The sequence below is a fragment of the Salmo salar genome, chromosome 26 (assembly GCF_965601325.2).
Source record: "Salmo salar chromosome 26, fSalSal1, whole genome shotgun sequence".
NCBI classification, from domain to species: Eukaryota; Metazoa; Chordata; class Actinopteri; order Salmoniformes; family Salmonidae; genus Salmo; species Salmo salar.
In genome coordinates this window covers 14,870,554-14,890,545 of record NC_138316.1, presented here as the reverse complement: position 1 = coordinate 14,890,545, position 19,992 = coordinate 14,870,554, and the positions used below count along the sequence as shown (strand labels likewise).

The 19,992-nt window shown below is 42.8% G+C and overlaps 1 protein-coding gene across 4 annotated transcripts in view; it reads right to left on the bottom strand.

Annotated features, from left to right (window-relative positions):
* bean1 (brain expressed, associated with NEDD4, 1) overlaps nt 1-17,858 on the bottom strand; it is a 44,523-nt gene extending 26,665 nt beyond the window's left edge. For 2 of the 4 annotated variants that reach the window (XM_045708602.2, XM_014175525.3), the window contains exons 1-2: nt 17,393-17,857; nt 14,753-14,881 (exon numbers count right to left, since the gene is read on the bottom strand). Coding sequence is in view for 2 of the 4 variants with exons in the window: in XM_014175525.3 (XP_014031000.1) it covers nt 14,753-14,881; nt 17,393-17,420 (157 nt within the window). In the remaining 2 variants the exon portion in view is untranslated. Of the gene's footprint in view, nt 1-14,752; nt 14,882-16,048; nt 16,124-17,392 lie in introns of all 4 variants that reach the window. The other 2 variants (XM_014175524.3, XM_045708601.2) reach the window with 2 other exon arrangements.
* Between the last annotated feature and the right edge of the window lie 2,134 nt (nt 17,859-19,992).

Sequence of the window (19,992 nt, the reverse complement as noted above, 5' to 3'; positions counted from 1 at the left end):
CGATCTTAGCCACACTACAAAGCACACACTGCAGTAGCTCGCGCTTCAAAAAGCCAACATGTAGTTTACTTACAAAACAACCAATAGTAAAGGGAGTGCCACTGGTACACCTTGAAGTGTTGCTAAGTGACACCAGGGATAATTGGAAACACAATACAGGTGTACTAGTAACATTCCATGCCCTTTTTTGAAAAGTACAAACTAGACCAAAGACATAGCAGTTCACTCATGGTGCATTTCCAAAAAGGATTTACCCCCAATGTTTTACACAAAAAGGCTCAGGCTTCTCTGTTTCCATCTATGCGGGCCGGCACCCGTGTCTCACTGGGCCATGGCTCCGGCGGACCTGCTCTCACTTAGGGCCAAAGCCAGGCTACTGGTACTTTTCTGCTGGCATTTACTTAACAATGGCTAACTGTGAACTTTAACACCTTCTCACAAAGCAACTGTTTGGATTATGCAGAGGTTGTTGATTCTGCTCTTCCTACTGTCAGCCCTAGCTATGGAAACACAATGTCCCTAGTATAACATAATAGAGCTGGTATTGCCAGGGACGTCACGATACAATATTATCACGATACTTAAGTGCTGATACGATATTTATTGTGATACTGTGATTTTATTGCGATTTAATGTTCCAAACATATTGCTCACCATATGTCTGCTGCAGACGGACAAGAGAGAAACATGGGAAAACAAGTTTTGATCAGTCATGGAGTGTTGAAAACAAATTGGCTCCCTATTTAAAAAGAAGATGAAGAACAAGCTATGAAGGAAAAATACTAGAGTTTTGGTGCAGCCAACTAGCGCAAAAATAATATTGCGATATTGTCAAAAAGATATGATACAATATATCTTCAAAAATAATATCTCCAAACATGTAACTGTACAGATTTTTCCCCCCATCACAATAACATAAGGGTGTATGACTAGTGTAACACTGGGGTTACAGTCTAAAGCAGAAACATGGGCTCCCGAGTGACACAGCGGTCTAAGGCACTGCATCTCAGTGCTTGAGGTGTCACTACACACATCCTGGTTTGATTCCAGGCTGTATTACAACCGGATGTGATTGGGAGTCCCAGAGGGTGGCGCACAATCTGCCCAGCGTGTCACGTCCTGGCCAGTATAAGGGTTAATTGTTATTGTAGTTTGGTCAGGACGTGGCAGAGGGTATTTGTTTTATGTGGTCCGGGGTGGTGTTTTGGTAAAAGGGTGTTTGATTTAGTATTTCCGGGTTTTTGGTTTAGGGTCTATGTTTATGTATTTCTATGTGTAGTCTAGTAAGTGTGTTTCTATGTAGAGTTAATTGGGGTGGACTTCCAATTGAAGGCAGCTGTGTGGTGTTGCCTTTGATTGGAAGTCCTATATTAGTTGGGTGTGTTTGTGGGAAATTGTTCTGTGTTTAGCCTTGTGCCTTGCCAGACTGTCTGTGGATCGTTCGGTCTCTTGTTTGTTGTTTTTGGTGTTCATTTTGATTTAATAAATGTCCAAAATGAACAAACACAGTCCTGCTGCATTTTGGTCCTCCTTCACCGACGATAGCCGTGACACAGCGTCGTCTGGATTTAGCTGGTGTAGGCCATCATAGTAAATAAGAATATGTTCTTAACTGACATAGTAAAATAAAGGTAAATAAATAAATATATAAAATTAAGGAAAAAAATCTTGGCTGCTTCTCCCCACAAAGTGTTTTTCTTCAGGATGTGGTTCTGTTGATGACAAAGGAAGGGCTGTACATGTAGTACTGTCTCTGTCTCTCTGGTCTGTTTGTGAGTTTAGCAGCAGCAGATCAGTTCAGTCGGCAGGCGCTAAGTAGATGGCTTCCGGTTGTATTGAGCAAACGTCAGGTCTGATTCTGGGCCCTTGGTTGAGGTAGTCATTAAGCAGTCATGTCAAATCACCAGTGGAGTGAGGAAGGATGTCCGGATCCCAGGCCTGACACGAAGCCTCTCGCTCCTCTACCAGTCACCTACTGCCAGACCAGGCAGCCAGGAGGTGGGTATGATTCTCACACAGGGGCTCATGGGTAATTTATGAGCAGGGCACTGCAGGCTTTGACACATGAAAGCAGAAATTCAGGAGCCTCTTCTCAATTTACATCAACAACATAGCTCAGGCAGTAGGAAGCTTTCTCATCCATTTATATGCAGATGATACAGTCTTATACTCGGCTGGCCCCTCCACGGATTTTGTGTTAAACCCTTTACAACAAAGCTTTCTTAGTGTCCAGCAAGCTTTCTCTGCCCTAAACCTTGTTCTGAACACCTCCAAAACAAAGGTCATGTGGTTTGGTAAGAAGAATGCCCCTCTCCCCACAGGTGTGATTACTACCTCTGAGGGTTTAGAGCTCATACAAGTACTTGGGAGTATGGCTAGATGGTACACTGTCCTTCTCTCAGCAAATATCAAAGCTGCAGGCTAAGGTTCAAATTTGGTTTCCTCTATTGTAATCACTCATCTTTCACCCCAGCTGCCAAACTAACCCTGATTCAGATGACCATCCTACCCATGCTAGATTATGTAGACGTAATTTATAGATCAGCTAGATGTTCTTTACCATTCGGCCAACAGATTTGCCACCAATGCTCCTTATATGACACATCACTGCATTCTATACTCCTCTATAAACTGGTCATCTCTGTATACACGTCGCAAGACCCACTGGTTGATGCTTATTTATAAAACCCTCTTAGGCCTCACTCCCCCCTATCTGAGAGATCTACTGCAGCCCTCATCCTCCACATACAACACCCGTTCTGCCAGTCACATTCTGTTAAAGGTCCCCAAAGCACAAACATCCCTGGGTCGCTCCTCTTTTCAGTTTGCTGCAGCTAGCGACTGGAATGAGCTGCAACAAACACTCAAACTGGACAGTTTTATCTACATCTCTTCATTCAAAGACTCAATCATGGACACGCTTACTGACAGTTGTGACTGCTTCGTGTGATGTATTGTTGTCTCTACCTTCTTGCCCTTGTGCTGATGTCTGTGTCCAATAATGTTTGTACCATGTTTTGTGCTGCTACCGTGTTGTGGTGCTGTCATGTTGTTGTCATGTTGTGTTGCTACCATGCTGTGTTGTCATGTGTTGCTGCCATGCTGTTGTTGTATTAGGTCTCTCTTTATGTAGTGTTGTGGTGTCTATCTTGTCGTGATGTGTGTTTTGTCCTATATTCATATTTTTTTTCTTTTTTTATCCCAGCCGCTGTCCCCGCAGGAGGCCTTTTGCCTTTTGGTAGGCCGTCATTGTAAAAAAAGAATTTGTTCTTAACTGACTACATTTTTTTTTACCAGATACTGTATCTACAGTGGAAAGCACACTCACAGTTCAGTTCACAAAAGCATATTGTGATTCAATGTTCCAAACATATTGCTCCAAAAGAGAGTCGCATACTCCCTGTAACTCTCATACTCACAAAGATGTTGGATCTTAATTTGACCAGTTTCGCCGGAGGACTAAAATAATCCTGCAGGAGGATTTGATTATTCTCAAAAAAGTTAAACGTTCTCACATTCTATTTTCATAGGCTACCTTAGGCTATAGTTTAGGATACACCTCTATGTCGTAGACCAATATCTATCTTGTGTTATTATTAAGTTACACTGAACAAAAATATGAACGCAACATGTAAAGTGTTGGTCCCATGTTTCATGAGCTGAAATAAAATATACCAGAAATGTTCCAATAACACAAAAAGCTTATTTCTCTCAAATTATGTGCACAAATTTGTTTACGTCCCTGTTAGTGAGCATTTCTCCTTTGCCAAGATAATTCATTCACCTGACAGGTGTAGCATGTCAAGAACCTGATTAAACAGCATGATCATTACACAGGTGCATTTGTGCTGGGGACAATAAAAGGCCACTCAAAAATGTGCAGTTTTGTCACACAATACAATGCCACAGATGTCTGAAGTTGTGAGGGCGTGTACAATTGGCATGCTGATTGCAGGAATGTCCCCCAGAGCTGTTGCCAGATAATTGAATGTTCATTTCTCTACTATAAGCCGACTCCTATGTAGTTTTAGAGAATTTGACAGTACGTCCAACCGGCCTCGCGACCGCCTGACCACGTGTATGGCGTCATGTGGGCGAGCGGTTTGCTGATCTCAACGTTGTGAACAGAGTGCCCTATGGTGGCGGTTGGGTTATTGTATGGGCAGGCATAAGCTACGGACAACGAACACAATTTAATTTTATCGATGGCAATTTGAATGCACAGAGATGCCGTGACAAGATCCTGAGGCCCATTATCATGCAATTCATCCGCCGCCATCACCTCATGTTTCAGCATGATAATGCACGGCTCCATGTCAGAAGGATCTGTACACAATTCCTGGAAGCTGAAAATGTCCCAGTTCTTCCATGGCCTGCACGCTCACCAGACATGTCACCCATTCAGCATGTTTGGGATGCTCTGGATCGACGTGTACAACTGCGTGTTCCAGATCCCGCCAATATCCAGCAACTTTGCAGAGCTATTGAAGAGGAGTGGGACAACATTCTGGTCACACCAGATACACTACTTACTGGTTTTCTGATCACGACCCTAACTTATTTTAAAGGTATCTGTGACCAACAGATATGCATCTGTATTCACAGTCATGTGAAATCCATAGATTAGGGCCTAATGAATTCATTTCAATTGACTGATTTCCTTAAATGAGCTCAGTAAAATCATTGAAATTGTTGTATGTTGAGTCTTTTTGTTCAGGATATATAAAACTACGGTTGTTGATGTATATGGCCGAATTTCAGATACATTTTTGTACATTTGAATGTCGCAGTAGCAGGACCTACAGTAGTAGGGCATTTATTCTGTCTGGTGCGTTTGAGCGAGTGAGAAAGAAAGAGAACTGCTGGTTTTCTGTGAATGTATTTATCACGAGACTCATTTGAATTTCCTGAGGTGCAGGGAAATACTCAGCCACAACAGAGTGATCAAATTAAGATACTATATCTTTACTACACCTGTTTATACATACTAGAGTAAGAACATACCACACATACTAGCCAAGCCATGCCAGGTCCATATTTTACAGCTTCTGTGTGTGATAATATCTTGTAATTTCACCCGTTGCCTGCATATTACTAGTGGGTGGTAAGAAGTCATCCGCACACCCTGTGGTAGACAGACTCAGTTGGCTGGCTGGCTGGTTGATGGATGGGTTATAATGGATCTGATAGTCGCAGTGATGTTCCCTCCTTTCACATTCAGTGTTAAAAGGAGCCTCCAGGGCTGAGATGTCACTGTTGCTCCCTGACTGTGACTTGGGATGGGACTGCTGTTACTGGGCAGTCTGTCAGCCATGCAGCCATCTCCACAGCAACACTCCCAAATCAATTTAGCATGAGACTGATTCAGCGGCTCAAGGTCATCCTGCAGCACAGCCATCAGAATCAGGCTGGAGTCTGGATGACATGACAGCTGCTGACCAGGCCAGGGCACACTGTGACTGCACAGAGCAACAGCTCCAGGGGGACAAATACTAACACACAATCCCACACGCTCTCTTTCTCTCTCTCCCTCTCCCCCTCCTTTACACTCTCTTTCTCATCTCTCTCCCTCCCCCATCTCGCTCTCTCTTTCTCATCTCTCTTTCTCATCGCTCTCCCTCCCCATCTCTCACTCTTTCTCCCCCTCTCTTTTTCATCTCTCTCTCTCTCTCTCTCTCTCTCTCCCTCTATTTCTAATTTTCTCTCGCTCACACACAAACTCAACCAAATACGACCCACAGACAAATTAACTGTACACAAAAACAGAGCTATGAAGAAATAGGAACAAACACACGTGTACCCAGCTCTGCTACCGTCAGCCCCTGTATTCAATGTGACAAAGACAGCAAACCACAGCGTGCTTTACGTTTTACACAATACATGTTGTGACCCATTTCCTGCCTACTGCATGGTCCTGGCTGTTTTTCTGGTTGTAAGACAAAGCATCAGAGATCTGATTCTAAAGCCCAGAGGCTGGCGTAAAAAGGAGAGCAAGCAATCCACAGAACAGCAAAAACTCAATAAATCAGTCTTTTCCACAACGGCCCTGTCACACCTTCAATCATACGACATCCCAACCACAGGAGGCCGGTCGCACCTTAATTGGATAAGATGGGCTCATAGTAATGGCTGGAACGGAATCAATGGAATGGTATTGAACATATCGGACACGTGGTTTCCATGTGTTTGATACCATTCCATTCACTCCATTCCAGCCATTATTATGAGCCGTCCTCCCCTCAGCAGCCTCCTGTGATCCCAACTGATATGCATGAAAGAGATAGACAGCAGTGGCCCCTATTTTGCAAAGACACATTAACTATTCAGTTTATTCTATTGAAACAGTTCATTGAGATTACAGGTGATACAAAACAGTAACATCTGCCTGGAACAACAAATGAACTGTATCTGTCTCAGAGATGCGACCTAATACTGCATCTGGGCACAATGCCCTTTATAAGACAGCCTCCTTCACAGCATAACACCATCCACAATATTATACATGAAGGGAAGTTGGATATGACTGGATGTGGGTCACAGAGCCGTGGAGGGGGAATGAATATCTGGGTCAAACTGGATCATAGAGGCTTAAGTCTCTGTGCATTCTGGCTCACCTATTAATACACCACAGAAGGGTTGGCACAGATGATCACTATTATACCAGTGTTCTTCCTCATCCAACCCTTCACCTTCACCAGAAGGTGCGTGGTTGTTGTGTACGGTGTGCGTGCATGCGTGCGTATGTGTGTGATGTCGCGGCATCACCATAGTTCACTATTCTAGATCCATTAACCCAATCCCATCAGTCAACATCACCGCAACAGAATTAGAGTCAGAGGAATTAGGTCTTTGCATATTTCACATTAGATACATGATGAATCCTAAAATAGATATTTTTGCTCATCTGCCTGGCAGCAGTTTGAAATTACTCAAAATCCCTACCCCATTTCTGCTGGACTGGACACTTTTCAGAAGAATAGTGTTTGAAAAGGGGAAAATCCCCCTTAACAGACAATAATACATAGAGCCATCACAGATACATGTTGAGCACTGAGCCATTGAAACAGTGGAGCCCTGTAGATCTGCCATTGATTCACCAATTCAGATATTAACGGTGTTGAAAATAAAGCGTCTGACCATTCCCTTGAGGCTGCCATGGTGAAAACAAGAAAATTAAACGTGATTAGTTTGTCTCCCATTGAGGTGGAGGTGTGACAGTGCTCCTATCCCAGAGGTCCAGACACCATCAGTCTAAAGTGGCTTAATGGGGTTAGGTATGAATGAGTCATTTCCTGTACAAATCTAGGGCCAAACCTGGCTGGGACTGTCCCTCTTGCAACAGTAACATCACAGGAGCAGCAGCATGACGCAACAGCTACAGGAAATGATTCTAACTCAAATTAGGGGAAGAGCTAGGTCATGTCGTAAAATGGAAGATTTCAATTCAGAACAAATTGTTATCATTACAAGTGGGTTATCTAACAGTGGCAGGTATTGGCTCACCAAAACACAGCGACCAGGGAAGAACTTGTAGAATGAAAGTTGATGCCTTTTGATTCTATTAATTCAATAGAATATTACGAGATTAAATCATTGACTGGCTGTGCCTCTCTCCAGCGTGCCTGGCTTTACAAGGGGATATTGAAGAAGAAAATGCACTGTCCTCTTGAGTTTGGTTAGCCTCCGCCTTTATTTCCATTCATATTGTGGATTATTCAGCCTCTGTGGATTTAGGCAAAGGAAGCTGCTTCACTCCAAGCTGTTGTGGAAACTGTCAGGAAGATATGAAATGGTGAAAAGTGCATAAGTCTGGCAGAACTGACATCCGCTACGCCATAATTGGCTGAGACTTAGAGGTGTCTGAGAGCACAGGGATCCTGTCCTTATCCAGCTCTGCCAGAGGCTCCAGCCGGTGGGAAACTTCATACGGAGATCCTTCCAAGGGGGATCCATGGAAAGACGAATTAGACAACCGAACCCCGAAAGGGAGTGAGTGAATAATTGAGCTGCACTCATTCTGGATCAGACCATTTTGGATTGTCCGTGGCTGCCAGCAAGCTACACATCTACAGAGTTCCTCAGGGGACCAGGTTTACTGTGATGCCATGCTAGAGACAGAAAGGGGCGGGATGGGGGACAGGCTTTGGTTATCATGATTATCCATGTGATTCAAGTGAGCTCTGAAGAACAGTTGATTACTGCAGGCACACAAAGCCTCTTTGAAAGGTTTTCAGAGTGAATGACCTCCAGCGGTGGTGCTCAAGGTCATACGACATTCAACATTAGCCGATGAGATACAACATCGCTTCTTGATCAGGACTATAGTATATTTGAAATTCACTGTTATTAAAGTATGTGTGTATAGTCAACTTTTTCCCAAATTCGACAACCACGGTCCTAAAACACTGTCGAGGACAGTAAGCAGCCCATGACTTCACTGCACTTTATCCCTCTAAGATAATTATACACTTTGGGTGGAGGGGCGGCCATTTAAAGAGAGCTCTCCCCATGTCAGTTAACCCAGATTAGAGGAGTACCAGGGATAAACCTGCATGTATGGGCCATGGCTGCTGCCCCTCCCAAACAAACAGACAGCCAGGGTATGGGGTGGCAGGTAGCCTAGTGGTTAGAGCATTGGGCCAGTAAAATAAAGGTTGCTAGAACGAATCCCCTAGCTGACAAGGTAAAAATCAGATGTTCTGCCCCTGAACAAGGCAGTTAACCCACTGTTCCTAGGCTGTCATTGTAAATAAGAATATGTTCTTAACTGACTTGCCTAGTTAATTAAAGGTTAAAAATAAATAAATAAATGAGTCCTGGCCCTGCATTATCCAGACCTCTGAGTTTAGTGGGTCAGGAGGGCCCATTTCAGTGGGATTTGGCTGCTTTGATTCCACTTGCTGGCACACTGAGCCCACAGGATGAGGCTGCACTGCAGCCTCTTAATCTGGTTATAGTGGCTCCAATAACCCCAGCTTCTAGTTGATGTAATAACCCCCGATCCCTCCTACTGTATCTGCCCTGACTTTTCAACTGATGGGAAGACAGAGGTCCATACCTAACATACTGTACACTACAGGCCTTCATCTGAAACCCTGGGGAACTTAAAACATACATGGGTGACACAATACAAGGGTAAATTATAACCTGGGCCCTAGGGTACAGCTGGGTATAGGGAGAAGCAGGCTTGCCATAGGGCACCACTGACCTTTGCATATTGTATCCACAGCTGTGAATTGGGTATGGCATGTGTAAGCACATTTCCCGCTTTGAGAAATCCCATTGCTTTTGCAATGTGTGGAGGAACAGATGCTTGGGGTGTTAGACCAGAACACAATCATGTTTCTTCTGCCGACAGTGTTCTGGAGCCATTTTCCAGGCATCGTATTCACAGACATTCATTCTCATCATGTTTGCTGTAAATGGTGAGGCATAGACAAGGCATAGATAAAGTGATAGATTAAAGGAATATGTCTAAAGCAATTCATGTGAATAAAGGCACTCATGAAGGACCAATTCTCTCCATACTTCTCCTGTCTCACTCACTCCACCCCACAGCAGTTTGCCATTGCAATTATTAGATGCTATTAAGAAAGCTTGGCCACTAATTGCAAAGAAAATAGCTTTCTTCCAAAAGGCACAGGGAGAATTCACCTGACATCTGCCACCACTATCTGGCCACCTGCAATGCCTTTAATAGTTGTTTATTTCTACTGTGACAAGGGAACTGAAGCAGAACCATCTTGGTATTTTATCCCCGGCCTCAATATTCTAAAATCCCACCACATCTCCTAATATGCATATAGATGGTCATACTTGGACCAAGTGAAAATTCAACAGAAATGTGCAAATGTGCCAATTTCTGATATTTTCATAATTCATAAAATATGGGGTTCTTTCTGATGGATAAGCAAAGGATCATGGGTACCATTGTACTCGTAGATCATGTGCACTGAACTGGAACAGACCGTTTAAAATCCGGTCCTGTTTTTTACTGACACAGGTGCTTTTTTCTGAGGACATGATTTGCTAGGATAAACAATCATACTTATTAAGATGCAAAGGGTGCAAAAGGATTGGCTCTTTGATCAAAAGATAAAAAGGAAATACACAGAGTATACCAAATATTAGGAACCTCCCATTCTTGATACACATGTGAAACTGTTGAGCGTGAAAAACCCAGCAGCGTTGCAGGTCTTGACACCTACTACCGTACCCCCGTTCAAAGCCACTTACTTTTTTGTTTTGCCAATTCACCCTCTGAATGACACACATACACAACCCATGTCTCAATTGTCTCAATACTTAAAAATCCTTATTTAACCTGTCTCCTCCCCTTCATCTACACGGATTGAAGTGGATTTAACAGGTGACATCAAAAAGAGATCATAGATTTCACCTGGATTCCCCTGGTCAGTCTATGTCATGGAAAGAGCAGGTGTTCTTAATATTTTGTACACTCAGTGTACATCTTTGAATACATTCTGACGTACATATAATTGAAAGTGTTTAAGGAGAGAACAACTCAAGTGGCCATAGATCTCCCTATAAAATATGAAGGCACCGAAATAAGTTTTGGAAAGACGACGTGCCTCAACTTTTGTCTGTGAAAAGGCTTCATAATAGGTGTTGCTAAAATGTATGTTTAAATAGCATTACATACTGTGGGCAAACACATTGTAATTACAGTGTAGGTATGATATGATTGGTGTGATTGCACATTGACGTTTGGGTGTACGTTGACATTTACATGCATTGGATTTCCAAACAAACTCAAACTGATTGTGTTGAAACCTTCCCTCTCCCTTGCTGTCTCTGCCTGGCCGGTTCCCCTCTCTCCACTGGGATTCTCTGCCTCAAACCCTATTACAGGGGCTGAGTCACTGGCTTACTGGTGTTCTTCCATGCCGTCCCTAGGAGGGGTGCGTCACTTGAGTGGGTTGAGTCACTGACGTGGTCTTCCTGTCTGGGTTGGCGCCCCCCCCCTTGGGTTGTGCTGTGGCGGAGATCTTTGTGGGCTATACTTGGCCTTGTCTCAGGATGGTAAGTTGGTGGTTGGAGATATCCCTCCAGTGGTGTGGGGGCTGTGCTTTGGCAAAGTGGGTGGGGTTATATCCTGCCTGTTTGGCCCTGTCCGGGGGTTTCATTGGATGGGGCCACAGTGTCTCCTGACCCCTCCTGTCTCAGCCTCCAGTATTTATGCTGCAGTAGTTTATGTGTCGGGGGGCTAGGGTCAGTCTGTTACATCTGGAGTATTTCTCTTGTCTTATCCGGTGTCCTGTGTGAATTTAAATATGCTCTCTCTAATTCTCTCTTTCTCTCTCTCGGAGGACCTGAGCCCTAGGACCATGCCTCAGGACTACCTGGCATGATGACTCCTTGCTGTCCCCAGTCCACCTGGCTGTGCTGCTGCTCCAGTTTCAACTGTTCTGCCTGCGGCTATGGAACCCTGACCTGTTCAACGGACGTGCTACCTGTCCCAGACCTGCTGTCCCAGACCTGCTGGAACCCTGACCTGTTCACCGGACATGCTACCTGTCCCAGACCTGCTGTTTTCAACTCTCTGAGACAGCAGGAGCGGTAGAGATACTCTCAAAGATCGGCTATGAAAAAGCCAACTGACACTTACTCTTGAGTTGCTGACTTGTTGCACCCTCGACAACTACTATGATTATTATCATTTGACCATGCTGGTCATTTATGAACATTTGAACATCTTGGCCATGTGCTGTTATAATCTCCTCCCGGCACAGCCAGAAGAGGACTGGCCACCCCTCATAGCCAGGTTCCTCTCTGGGTTTCTTCCTAGGTTTTGGCCTTTCTAGGGAGTTTTTCCTAGCCACCATGCTTCTACACCTGCATTGCTTGCTGTTTGGGGTTTTAGGCTGGGTTTCTGTACAGCACTTTGAGATATCAGCTGATGTAAGAAGGGCTATATAAATACATTTGATTTGATTTGATCCCAGCTTGTACATCTCTGAAATTGTACAAGTTGCAAACAGGTATTCACACACAAACAAATGACAGTACACACAGACCAGATAACACAGATTACAAGATCTGGTGTTTTCCTGGTAGAGAGGCGCGGCGGTTGTTGTGGATGTTGAGGAACCGTACATTACAGTGGTGATGGATGTGGTCTGGGGAGTGCAGCCACAGCGTAGAGCCTGTCTGTTCCTGTATGTCCCTACTCTGACAGACAGCCAGCAGGGCATGAGCAGGGTGAGCAGGATCACTCCAGGGGATCCAGAGCCTCCGTCACAGTCCCTAGGTCTGCCTTGGCAGCGGTGAGGAGAAGGTCAAATCAGGAGAGGGGCATGATGGCAAAGTGGCAGCATTAGTCAGCCACTTGCTGCTCTTAACATTATTTATTTACCTACTCAACAGATGCCCTGATCCACTGGGAGATGGATGGATTTACATATCATCCACTTCTACAGCTGGATATTTAGACAAACAATTTGGGCTAAGTGTCCTTCTCAAGGATAGAGCCCCGATGTCCCATCTGTATCCTTTATCCTTCAGCGAGCTATCCTTCACTGAAGCCCCTTTTTCAATCAGAACGCTGAAATAAAAGACCAACTTAATACAGTGTCCCTGCCACACTAGTATGGGGTGAAGATACTTCTTGGAAGTGAATGACTATGACAAAGAATACACAGAACAAAGTGAAGAGGATAGTGCTGTATCCATGAAAACCACTCCACTATTTAATTTGACATGGGAGCACAGAGCCAGTACTTTCATTTGAGAGCTGAAGCAGATATCTGCACTGTGACTAATGGAAGGTTAACAGGAGATTCAGGATGCTGGAGGTTATCTATTCACTGCAAACAATGCAAATAGTATGCTTGGGCATACAGTATGAAGCAGGTAATATCTGAATTAATACATTATACAATTAATACACATATATTTGATCAAGATGAGAGGATTTATCCATTGAATGTATTTAAATGTAAAAGTATATCAAATCGCAATATTAACACGTGTATTATATTATAGGTCCTCAAAAGGAAAGGCATTAAGAAATAAAGATCGCTTAGATAGTATCTGCTATCATGACATGCAGATTACAAAGACATTTTTAAGATGGCAAATTCATTTCTCGAAGACATTCTCAGTGATCTGTTTGTGGAAAGTGAAGTTCTACACCTAACACTGAGGTACTGAAATAGTAGCAACACACTTGGCCAGCCACACGTTGATGGGTGATCCCCAACAAAATATCAAAGAAAGTCCTCAGCTACAGTGTCAACATAGAGGACTGTGCTGGGCATAGTGGCACGTCCATAGAGGAACCTAAAAAGATCCTGCCTTTCCATTCTCTTTATCTATTTATTTTCTCGATTCATTTTTTACAGCTTGCCCGAGAGCGGGGAGTCCGTCCACCGAAAGTCATTCCACAGCCTAGGGGGCTGGTGACATTTCAGGTGTGAGGGGGGATGAGCTGTGAATTATAGATTAGAGGGAAAGAAGGGATTGGTGAGTATTACTTTGAGAGGAGCTATGATTGTCAGAGCAGCCAGCAAGGCTGTATAGGTTTAGCCACCCTTCGTCACTGGGAAAACTCCCATTACAGCTTACTTTATTAACACCGACACAAAAGTCTGTGTGCAGTCTAAACACGCTAAATACTTTGAAGAGAGTTTAAACATTTCCTCTCATCTTGATATTACTTTATTCAGATTTCAATGGTTATGTATGTAGAATACGGATGCCATAAAAATCACACACGGGCCAGCTTTAACGGGTACAATTTCCTCCCTGATCCCAGCCCTCTCCCAATAGTCAGTCAGGAGATGGATGTCGTGGCTGGTTGAGGAGCCCTCGGTGGCTCATTAGAGCTCTTCTGAAGAGTGCCAGGGACCACATGACGTATCGAGGTTCCACTGACTGACTGCAGCCGTTTGTGGGCACAATTTTCTCTCTCTGCAAACAGTTTAGTGAAAGGTCAGGCTGCATTAGTGGCGGGTGTAAACACACCGTGGCCGAGGGGACAAGCTGTTCACTGGAAAGGTACTTATAAAGGACCGAGGCTACCTAGCAGCCAATAGATCATATTTCAGAGATGGTGTTATATAAAAGGCAAAATGGCACAGTCTTTCCCTGAGGCCGATTCTTAACACAAAAAGGCAACACGTGGTCACTACTGATGTACAAACCATGTTTTTGTCACTGTATTAGGACTGGAACATCACATTTTGAGGATGGATGACAACCCGTGTTGGTAATATCAATTTATTTATGTTTATTTTTTTTTTGTTAGCAGGAACCGGCATTTTGTGTCATTTTGACAGCATGGGATGTGTATTCCCATAACGCTGTACGTACAGTGATGTAATAAAATCATGTCAATCAACACTACGAACACTAACGGCTACCACCTCAGGAAGTCACTATAGATTTAAGACACCTGAGGTCGTTATTTAAGTGGTTCAGTTCTCTGGACATTGGCCTTGGGGTCTGCATTTCTGTCAGGGAAATTGATGATATGAAGAGGTCTGCCAGAGGCAGCTTACAACTACACTATTTAATCAACTAAAGACAGAAACAGATGTTCTCAATCACATCCCAGACATACGTTGCCATGGTTATTATTGTCTCTCTAAAGAGGCAGAGTTACACGTTCTTAGTCATTACACGTATAATATTATGTGGATAATCAGTCTAGTATACACCGTGACAAGAACCATTAAGACAATTCACGTAAACATAATGTGCAGTAAACATGTAAGGATATGTCCCTTACCTGAGCAGATTAGTTTCATCAACATGTACTCCCTTCCACAGTCCTTCTTATAGTAACATTTCAGCCGGTTAATGAGGCAGGTGCCGAACTTGAGCTCCTCTCTTCTGCACAGAAGGGCGATGTCCTCATCTGCAAGGGCAGGCAGAAGGGAGGGAGATTGTGAGGGGGGGGAGGGAGAAAGAGAGAGAGCGAGAGAAAGAGAGAGGGGGGGGGGGGGGGGGGGGAGTGATGTGAGTGACAGGCTCCCTGTTGTTTATAAAGCCTGAGGCACATGCATGTGTGTGTGCGTGTGTATTTTTGTGTGGTGTGCAGCCAAGGGGCCACCCACACTGCCCCGTGTTCATTAGTTTTTCCGGTACATGACCACAGGGTCTGAGTGATCCGATCAATACCAGGACCCCTCTACATGCAATATTAAAGGGAAACTTCAGGATTTTGGCAATGAATCTATCTACTTCCCCAGAGTCCAATGAACTCGTGGATACCATTTGTATGTCTCTGCGTGCAGTTTGAAGGAAGTTACTAACTAGTGCTAGCGCAATTGCTAACTAGTGTGTAGTGCAATGATTGGAAGTCTATGGGTATCTAGCAGATACCCACAGACTTCCAGTCATTGCGCTAATGCTAATTATCATTGGCTCACAAAACGACATCTAACTTTCCTCAGACTAGAGACAGAGGCATTAAAAATGGTACCCACGAGTTCATCTGACTCTGGGGAAGTAGAAAAAAGTATCCCTTTAAGGCGTTTGGAGACTGGATTTGTGACTTGGTGGAAATGATTAACACCGAAATCTGCTTCAGATTGCTTATCTTGAAATGTACGTGTAATTTTCCTGTTAAAGAACAAATCAATACGTAAATGAATCAAGCACTGTATCATACGTGTGTTATTACTTTGAGTATTGTGCATGTGTGTGTTTATGATTAAATGAGGTGAGTCATATATGATGACCTTTACTCTGCGCACACTGTATGAAGGATGACTGTACTGCCTGCCGTCACAAAGCCCTGCCATTCATGTCCTGTTTAAAGCACAGTATATAACGTCACGCTAACCAAAGGTGCATAGTGCACTTACATAACACTGCATCTTCCAGGCAGCAGCGAAAATCTCTTAAGATTCTAGTACACTCCGTTCACGGACCATGAGTCCTGTATTATACATTAGACACACCATACATTCATATACCAACACTCATGTATGATATAACCTGTGCATTCCTTGTATAAGAAGCCATGGTTAAATATTGTACTGAGCATTGGAACATCATGTAAAACACAGAGAAAACTCACAGGCGTTGGAGTAGTTGCTGACAACTTCAATGGCGTTTGAGGTGCCACAGACAAGGGGAGTGTGCAGTGCTAGAGCTGTCGAGGTACAGGGCAAAAATGAAACGGAGAAAGAGGAAGCGTTCATCTCATTTTGTAGTCCTGTCAACTTTGTTTTATGGTGACTGGGGTGTTATTCCCTCTTGGCCGACTCCGACGTCACATCATGCCTCTTTAGCATTTCTGCCCAGGCCCGATGAGGCTAATGCAGAGATTGGACAAGCCATGGCTTGGCTTGGTATTTCAGGTCCAAAGGAGAATGTGGGACAAAGCCAGTAATGCATATTGGCTTTGGTCAACAAGCTGCCATGACCATTACTGTCTGAGGCAAAACTACATCAGAGCTGACTACAGATCAGATATTCAGACAGTCATGCCAGTTATCTCACAACATCAAAGCCCAACCTTTATGGTGATGTGACAGTATTATTGACAAGCTAAAATGTGAAGATCAATTTAAGACTTTAATATCCCCCATAGAAAAATCTATAGTTCTTTATTCATTCATTTTGCCCTGTGAGCTCCGTCTTTTTTGTATTTATCAAAGGCAGAAATTAAGTTGATTAGTTGTGTAACCAACCCAGTATCAGACAGTTTCTGGATACCCAGATCAATATGTTGAAAAAGAACCAAAAAGGATTATGGAAATGAGGACAATCAATGGAATTGTAATAACTTCTCATGACCATTATGTAACATAGTCAGTGGGTTGGCATCTTCCTCTACACCTACAAATAGAGCACTAGGATAGATACTTAGATTTTATATGAAACCAGATGGGCCTCTAAACTGGCTGTCCTACTGTACAGTAACATGGACATTTCAAATGCAGATAGTCCCTTTAAATTGGACAAGTATAGTTCCACGCAGAGCTCTGTTTCCATGTACACTGTACCATATAGATTCTGTGGATGTTTGGAAGATAAATGCAATGCTCTCTAGCTAGATTCTACATACTCATCACTATGCTCATCAATCTTGGGCTAGCCCTATGTGACAGCCCACATTTGGCCTATTTTGGGTCAGTCATCAATTCATGGCCTTCCTTGGACAAGAACCAAGCTAATAACGTAATAATGAGAAAATATGAATGACTTCAATACATTTTTTGGAAACATTCTATGAAAGCCCAATCATGGCGCATGGATGCCATGATCTCAATGGTGAAACATCTTTAAAGGTGTACCCACAACACAGCATAACTAAAAAAGCAACTGCTCAACCTGGAATACTCTACGCAGATCACAGGTCTATAAACCAAAATTCAACAGTTTATCAGACAAGAAGAAAGAGTGATACAGTACGTACCCACCGACCGGTATAAAAATATCCCCATGTGATGCAGGTGTTTTCTTGTCCTTCGATTTCGGATAGACTACCTACCCAACGCCAGCAGAAATATTACTTGTTTAATTCGAAGAAAACATCGTGATTAAAAGGGTTACGATATCTTACGGTGCCACATAATATCTGGTGTGAAAACGCTCAGAACACCTTCCCTGGTCTAAATTCCAACTCAAACACGCGTGCCGTCGACCGGAGACATTGCCCACCTGGCCAAAATAGCATGTATATCACTCATTAAACTTCCGGTAGATACTCGACAATACTAGAGTTTTTCTAAAATTCACAGTGTAACCATCGAGCATGTCAACCAAATGCCTTCAAAAGCCGTCAAATCAAACACTTTGCAGCAAGAAGCATCTTCTATGTCCCGCCATGGCTGCGAACGTAGTAGCTCGTTTGCAGAGCTGAGTTATCCAACATACAGTATTATAATGCCATGATATTTAATTTAGATGACAAGCGGGTAGCGGCAGTCATGTGCCAACACTGGCGTTTGTTTACAAATGACATAAGGGTAGTTGGATGGATACCATATTGCAGATTACCGGGCAAATACAATATGAATGTACCAGGATGTAAGAGCACCAAAATAGTCTGTTTTAATGTTAAGTTTACAGTATTTTTATGATTTTTTTTTCTTCCGTTTTCTCAAGCAGACAAAGGCTATATGTTGTAAACTGTCTTCTGACATCCACACATTTCGACTGTTATCCACTTTATTCACTGTTTATTCATGTATTACTACATAGGAGGATACTGAAAAAAAGGAGATTGGAGTCAATACCATTTCAGTTGAATCAATTAGGGAAATTCCAATTCAAGAATTTAAGAATTTTCATTGAATATAACGGACATTTTTCATTTTTAGCTTAAATAATAACTTGCGAAAAGTCACTAGACCTACACTGAGTATACAAAACATCAAGAGCACCTGCTCTTTCCATGACATAGACTGACAAAGTGAACCCAGGGGAAAGCTATGATCCCTTATTGATGTCACTTATTAAATCCACTTCAATGAGTGTAGATGAAGGGGAGGAGACACGTTAAAGAAGGATTTTTAAGCCTTGAGACAATTGAGACATGGGATTGTGTATGTGTGCCATTCATAAGGTGAATGGGCAAGACAAAAAAATATTAGGAATGTGTTACATTTTTGAGTGGTACAGCGGTCTAAGGTACTACATCTCAGTGCTAGAGGCTTCACTACAGACCCTGGTTCGATTCCAGGCTGTATCACAACCGGCTGTGAGCCCCATAGGGCGGTGCACAATTGGCCCAGCGTCGTCCGGATTAGGGTTTGGCCGGGGTAGGCCGTCATTGTAAATAAGAATTTGTTCTTAACTGACTTGCCTAATTAAATAAAGGTTAAATAAAAAAATATATAAACAAACAATTCATAAAGTTGATGTGTGGTATTACAAATATTCCATGATAGGTGTGTTGGCCACCCCTACTGGTGATATAATGCATTGCCAAAAAGGCTTGCTGATGATGTATATTATGATACGTTCTTACCATTATGTTTGTCTGCTGAGGGAAATTGTAATTATGTGTACATCATAAGGACAATGTATCCATACCCATAAACTTGATAGCATTTGGATTTGTAAATGAATGCACTGTAAACCCAAAGGCATTTTTAACTCAAATATTTATAGTAAGCAGAACTCAGTCAATGAAAATGTGGCATTGACTCAAAAGTAAATGAGAAGTCACATATATATATATATATATATATATATATATATATATATATATATATATATTTTTTTTTTGTTTTTTTTTTTTATTTTTTTTTTTTATGATACAATAACAAATTCACTTTTTTTCCCAGCATGCTCTACTGCAGGTAGATTCTTTAGAATTGTTTTGAATATCTTTGTTTTTGCATGTATATTGATTAGTCCAATAATTTAGTTAGATTTTTTTGCACCTGTTAGTGAAATGCTTGTTCCAGATTAAATAGCTTAGGTCTCCTCACACTGTTTCTGACCCTGGCAGTTATTATGAATGCAGGTTGTGGGTGAATAAAAATGTCAACTGTTGGATATAACTGTGGCTGGATTCCAATAGGAATTACACATCACTTTGCAAGCCAGCATAATATGACTTGCAAGCAGGGTTGCAAAATTCTAGTAAACTTCCCAGGTTTTTGCAACCCTAATGTGGCCTGTAAACCATGAGTTTTCAGGCCACTGTAAAGCTAGGCCTCAAAATAAAGCCTTATGAATATGTACTGTATTGTCATAGAGTTTAATTATAATGATAACATTTGCCTAGGAACTCACTTGGTGAAGGTGAATTCACTAACACAAACACTCATGGGTGGCAACTATACAATTCACTCGAAAAGGCGAGGCACACTGGGAAATTAAATTGGAGACGTGGCTTAGTGGGGGCATTAATCAACATTTTCAAGCTGATATAACTCAAATCTGGACCCCCTACAGGGTCACAGTGACTCGGTTTGAGTAATGGCTACAAAATCACTGAGTAACTGTACTCAGATATATTAAGTGCAAAGGGTTTCCTCAAAAGTTGTGACAGCACATTGAGGT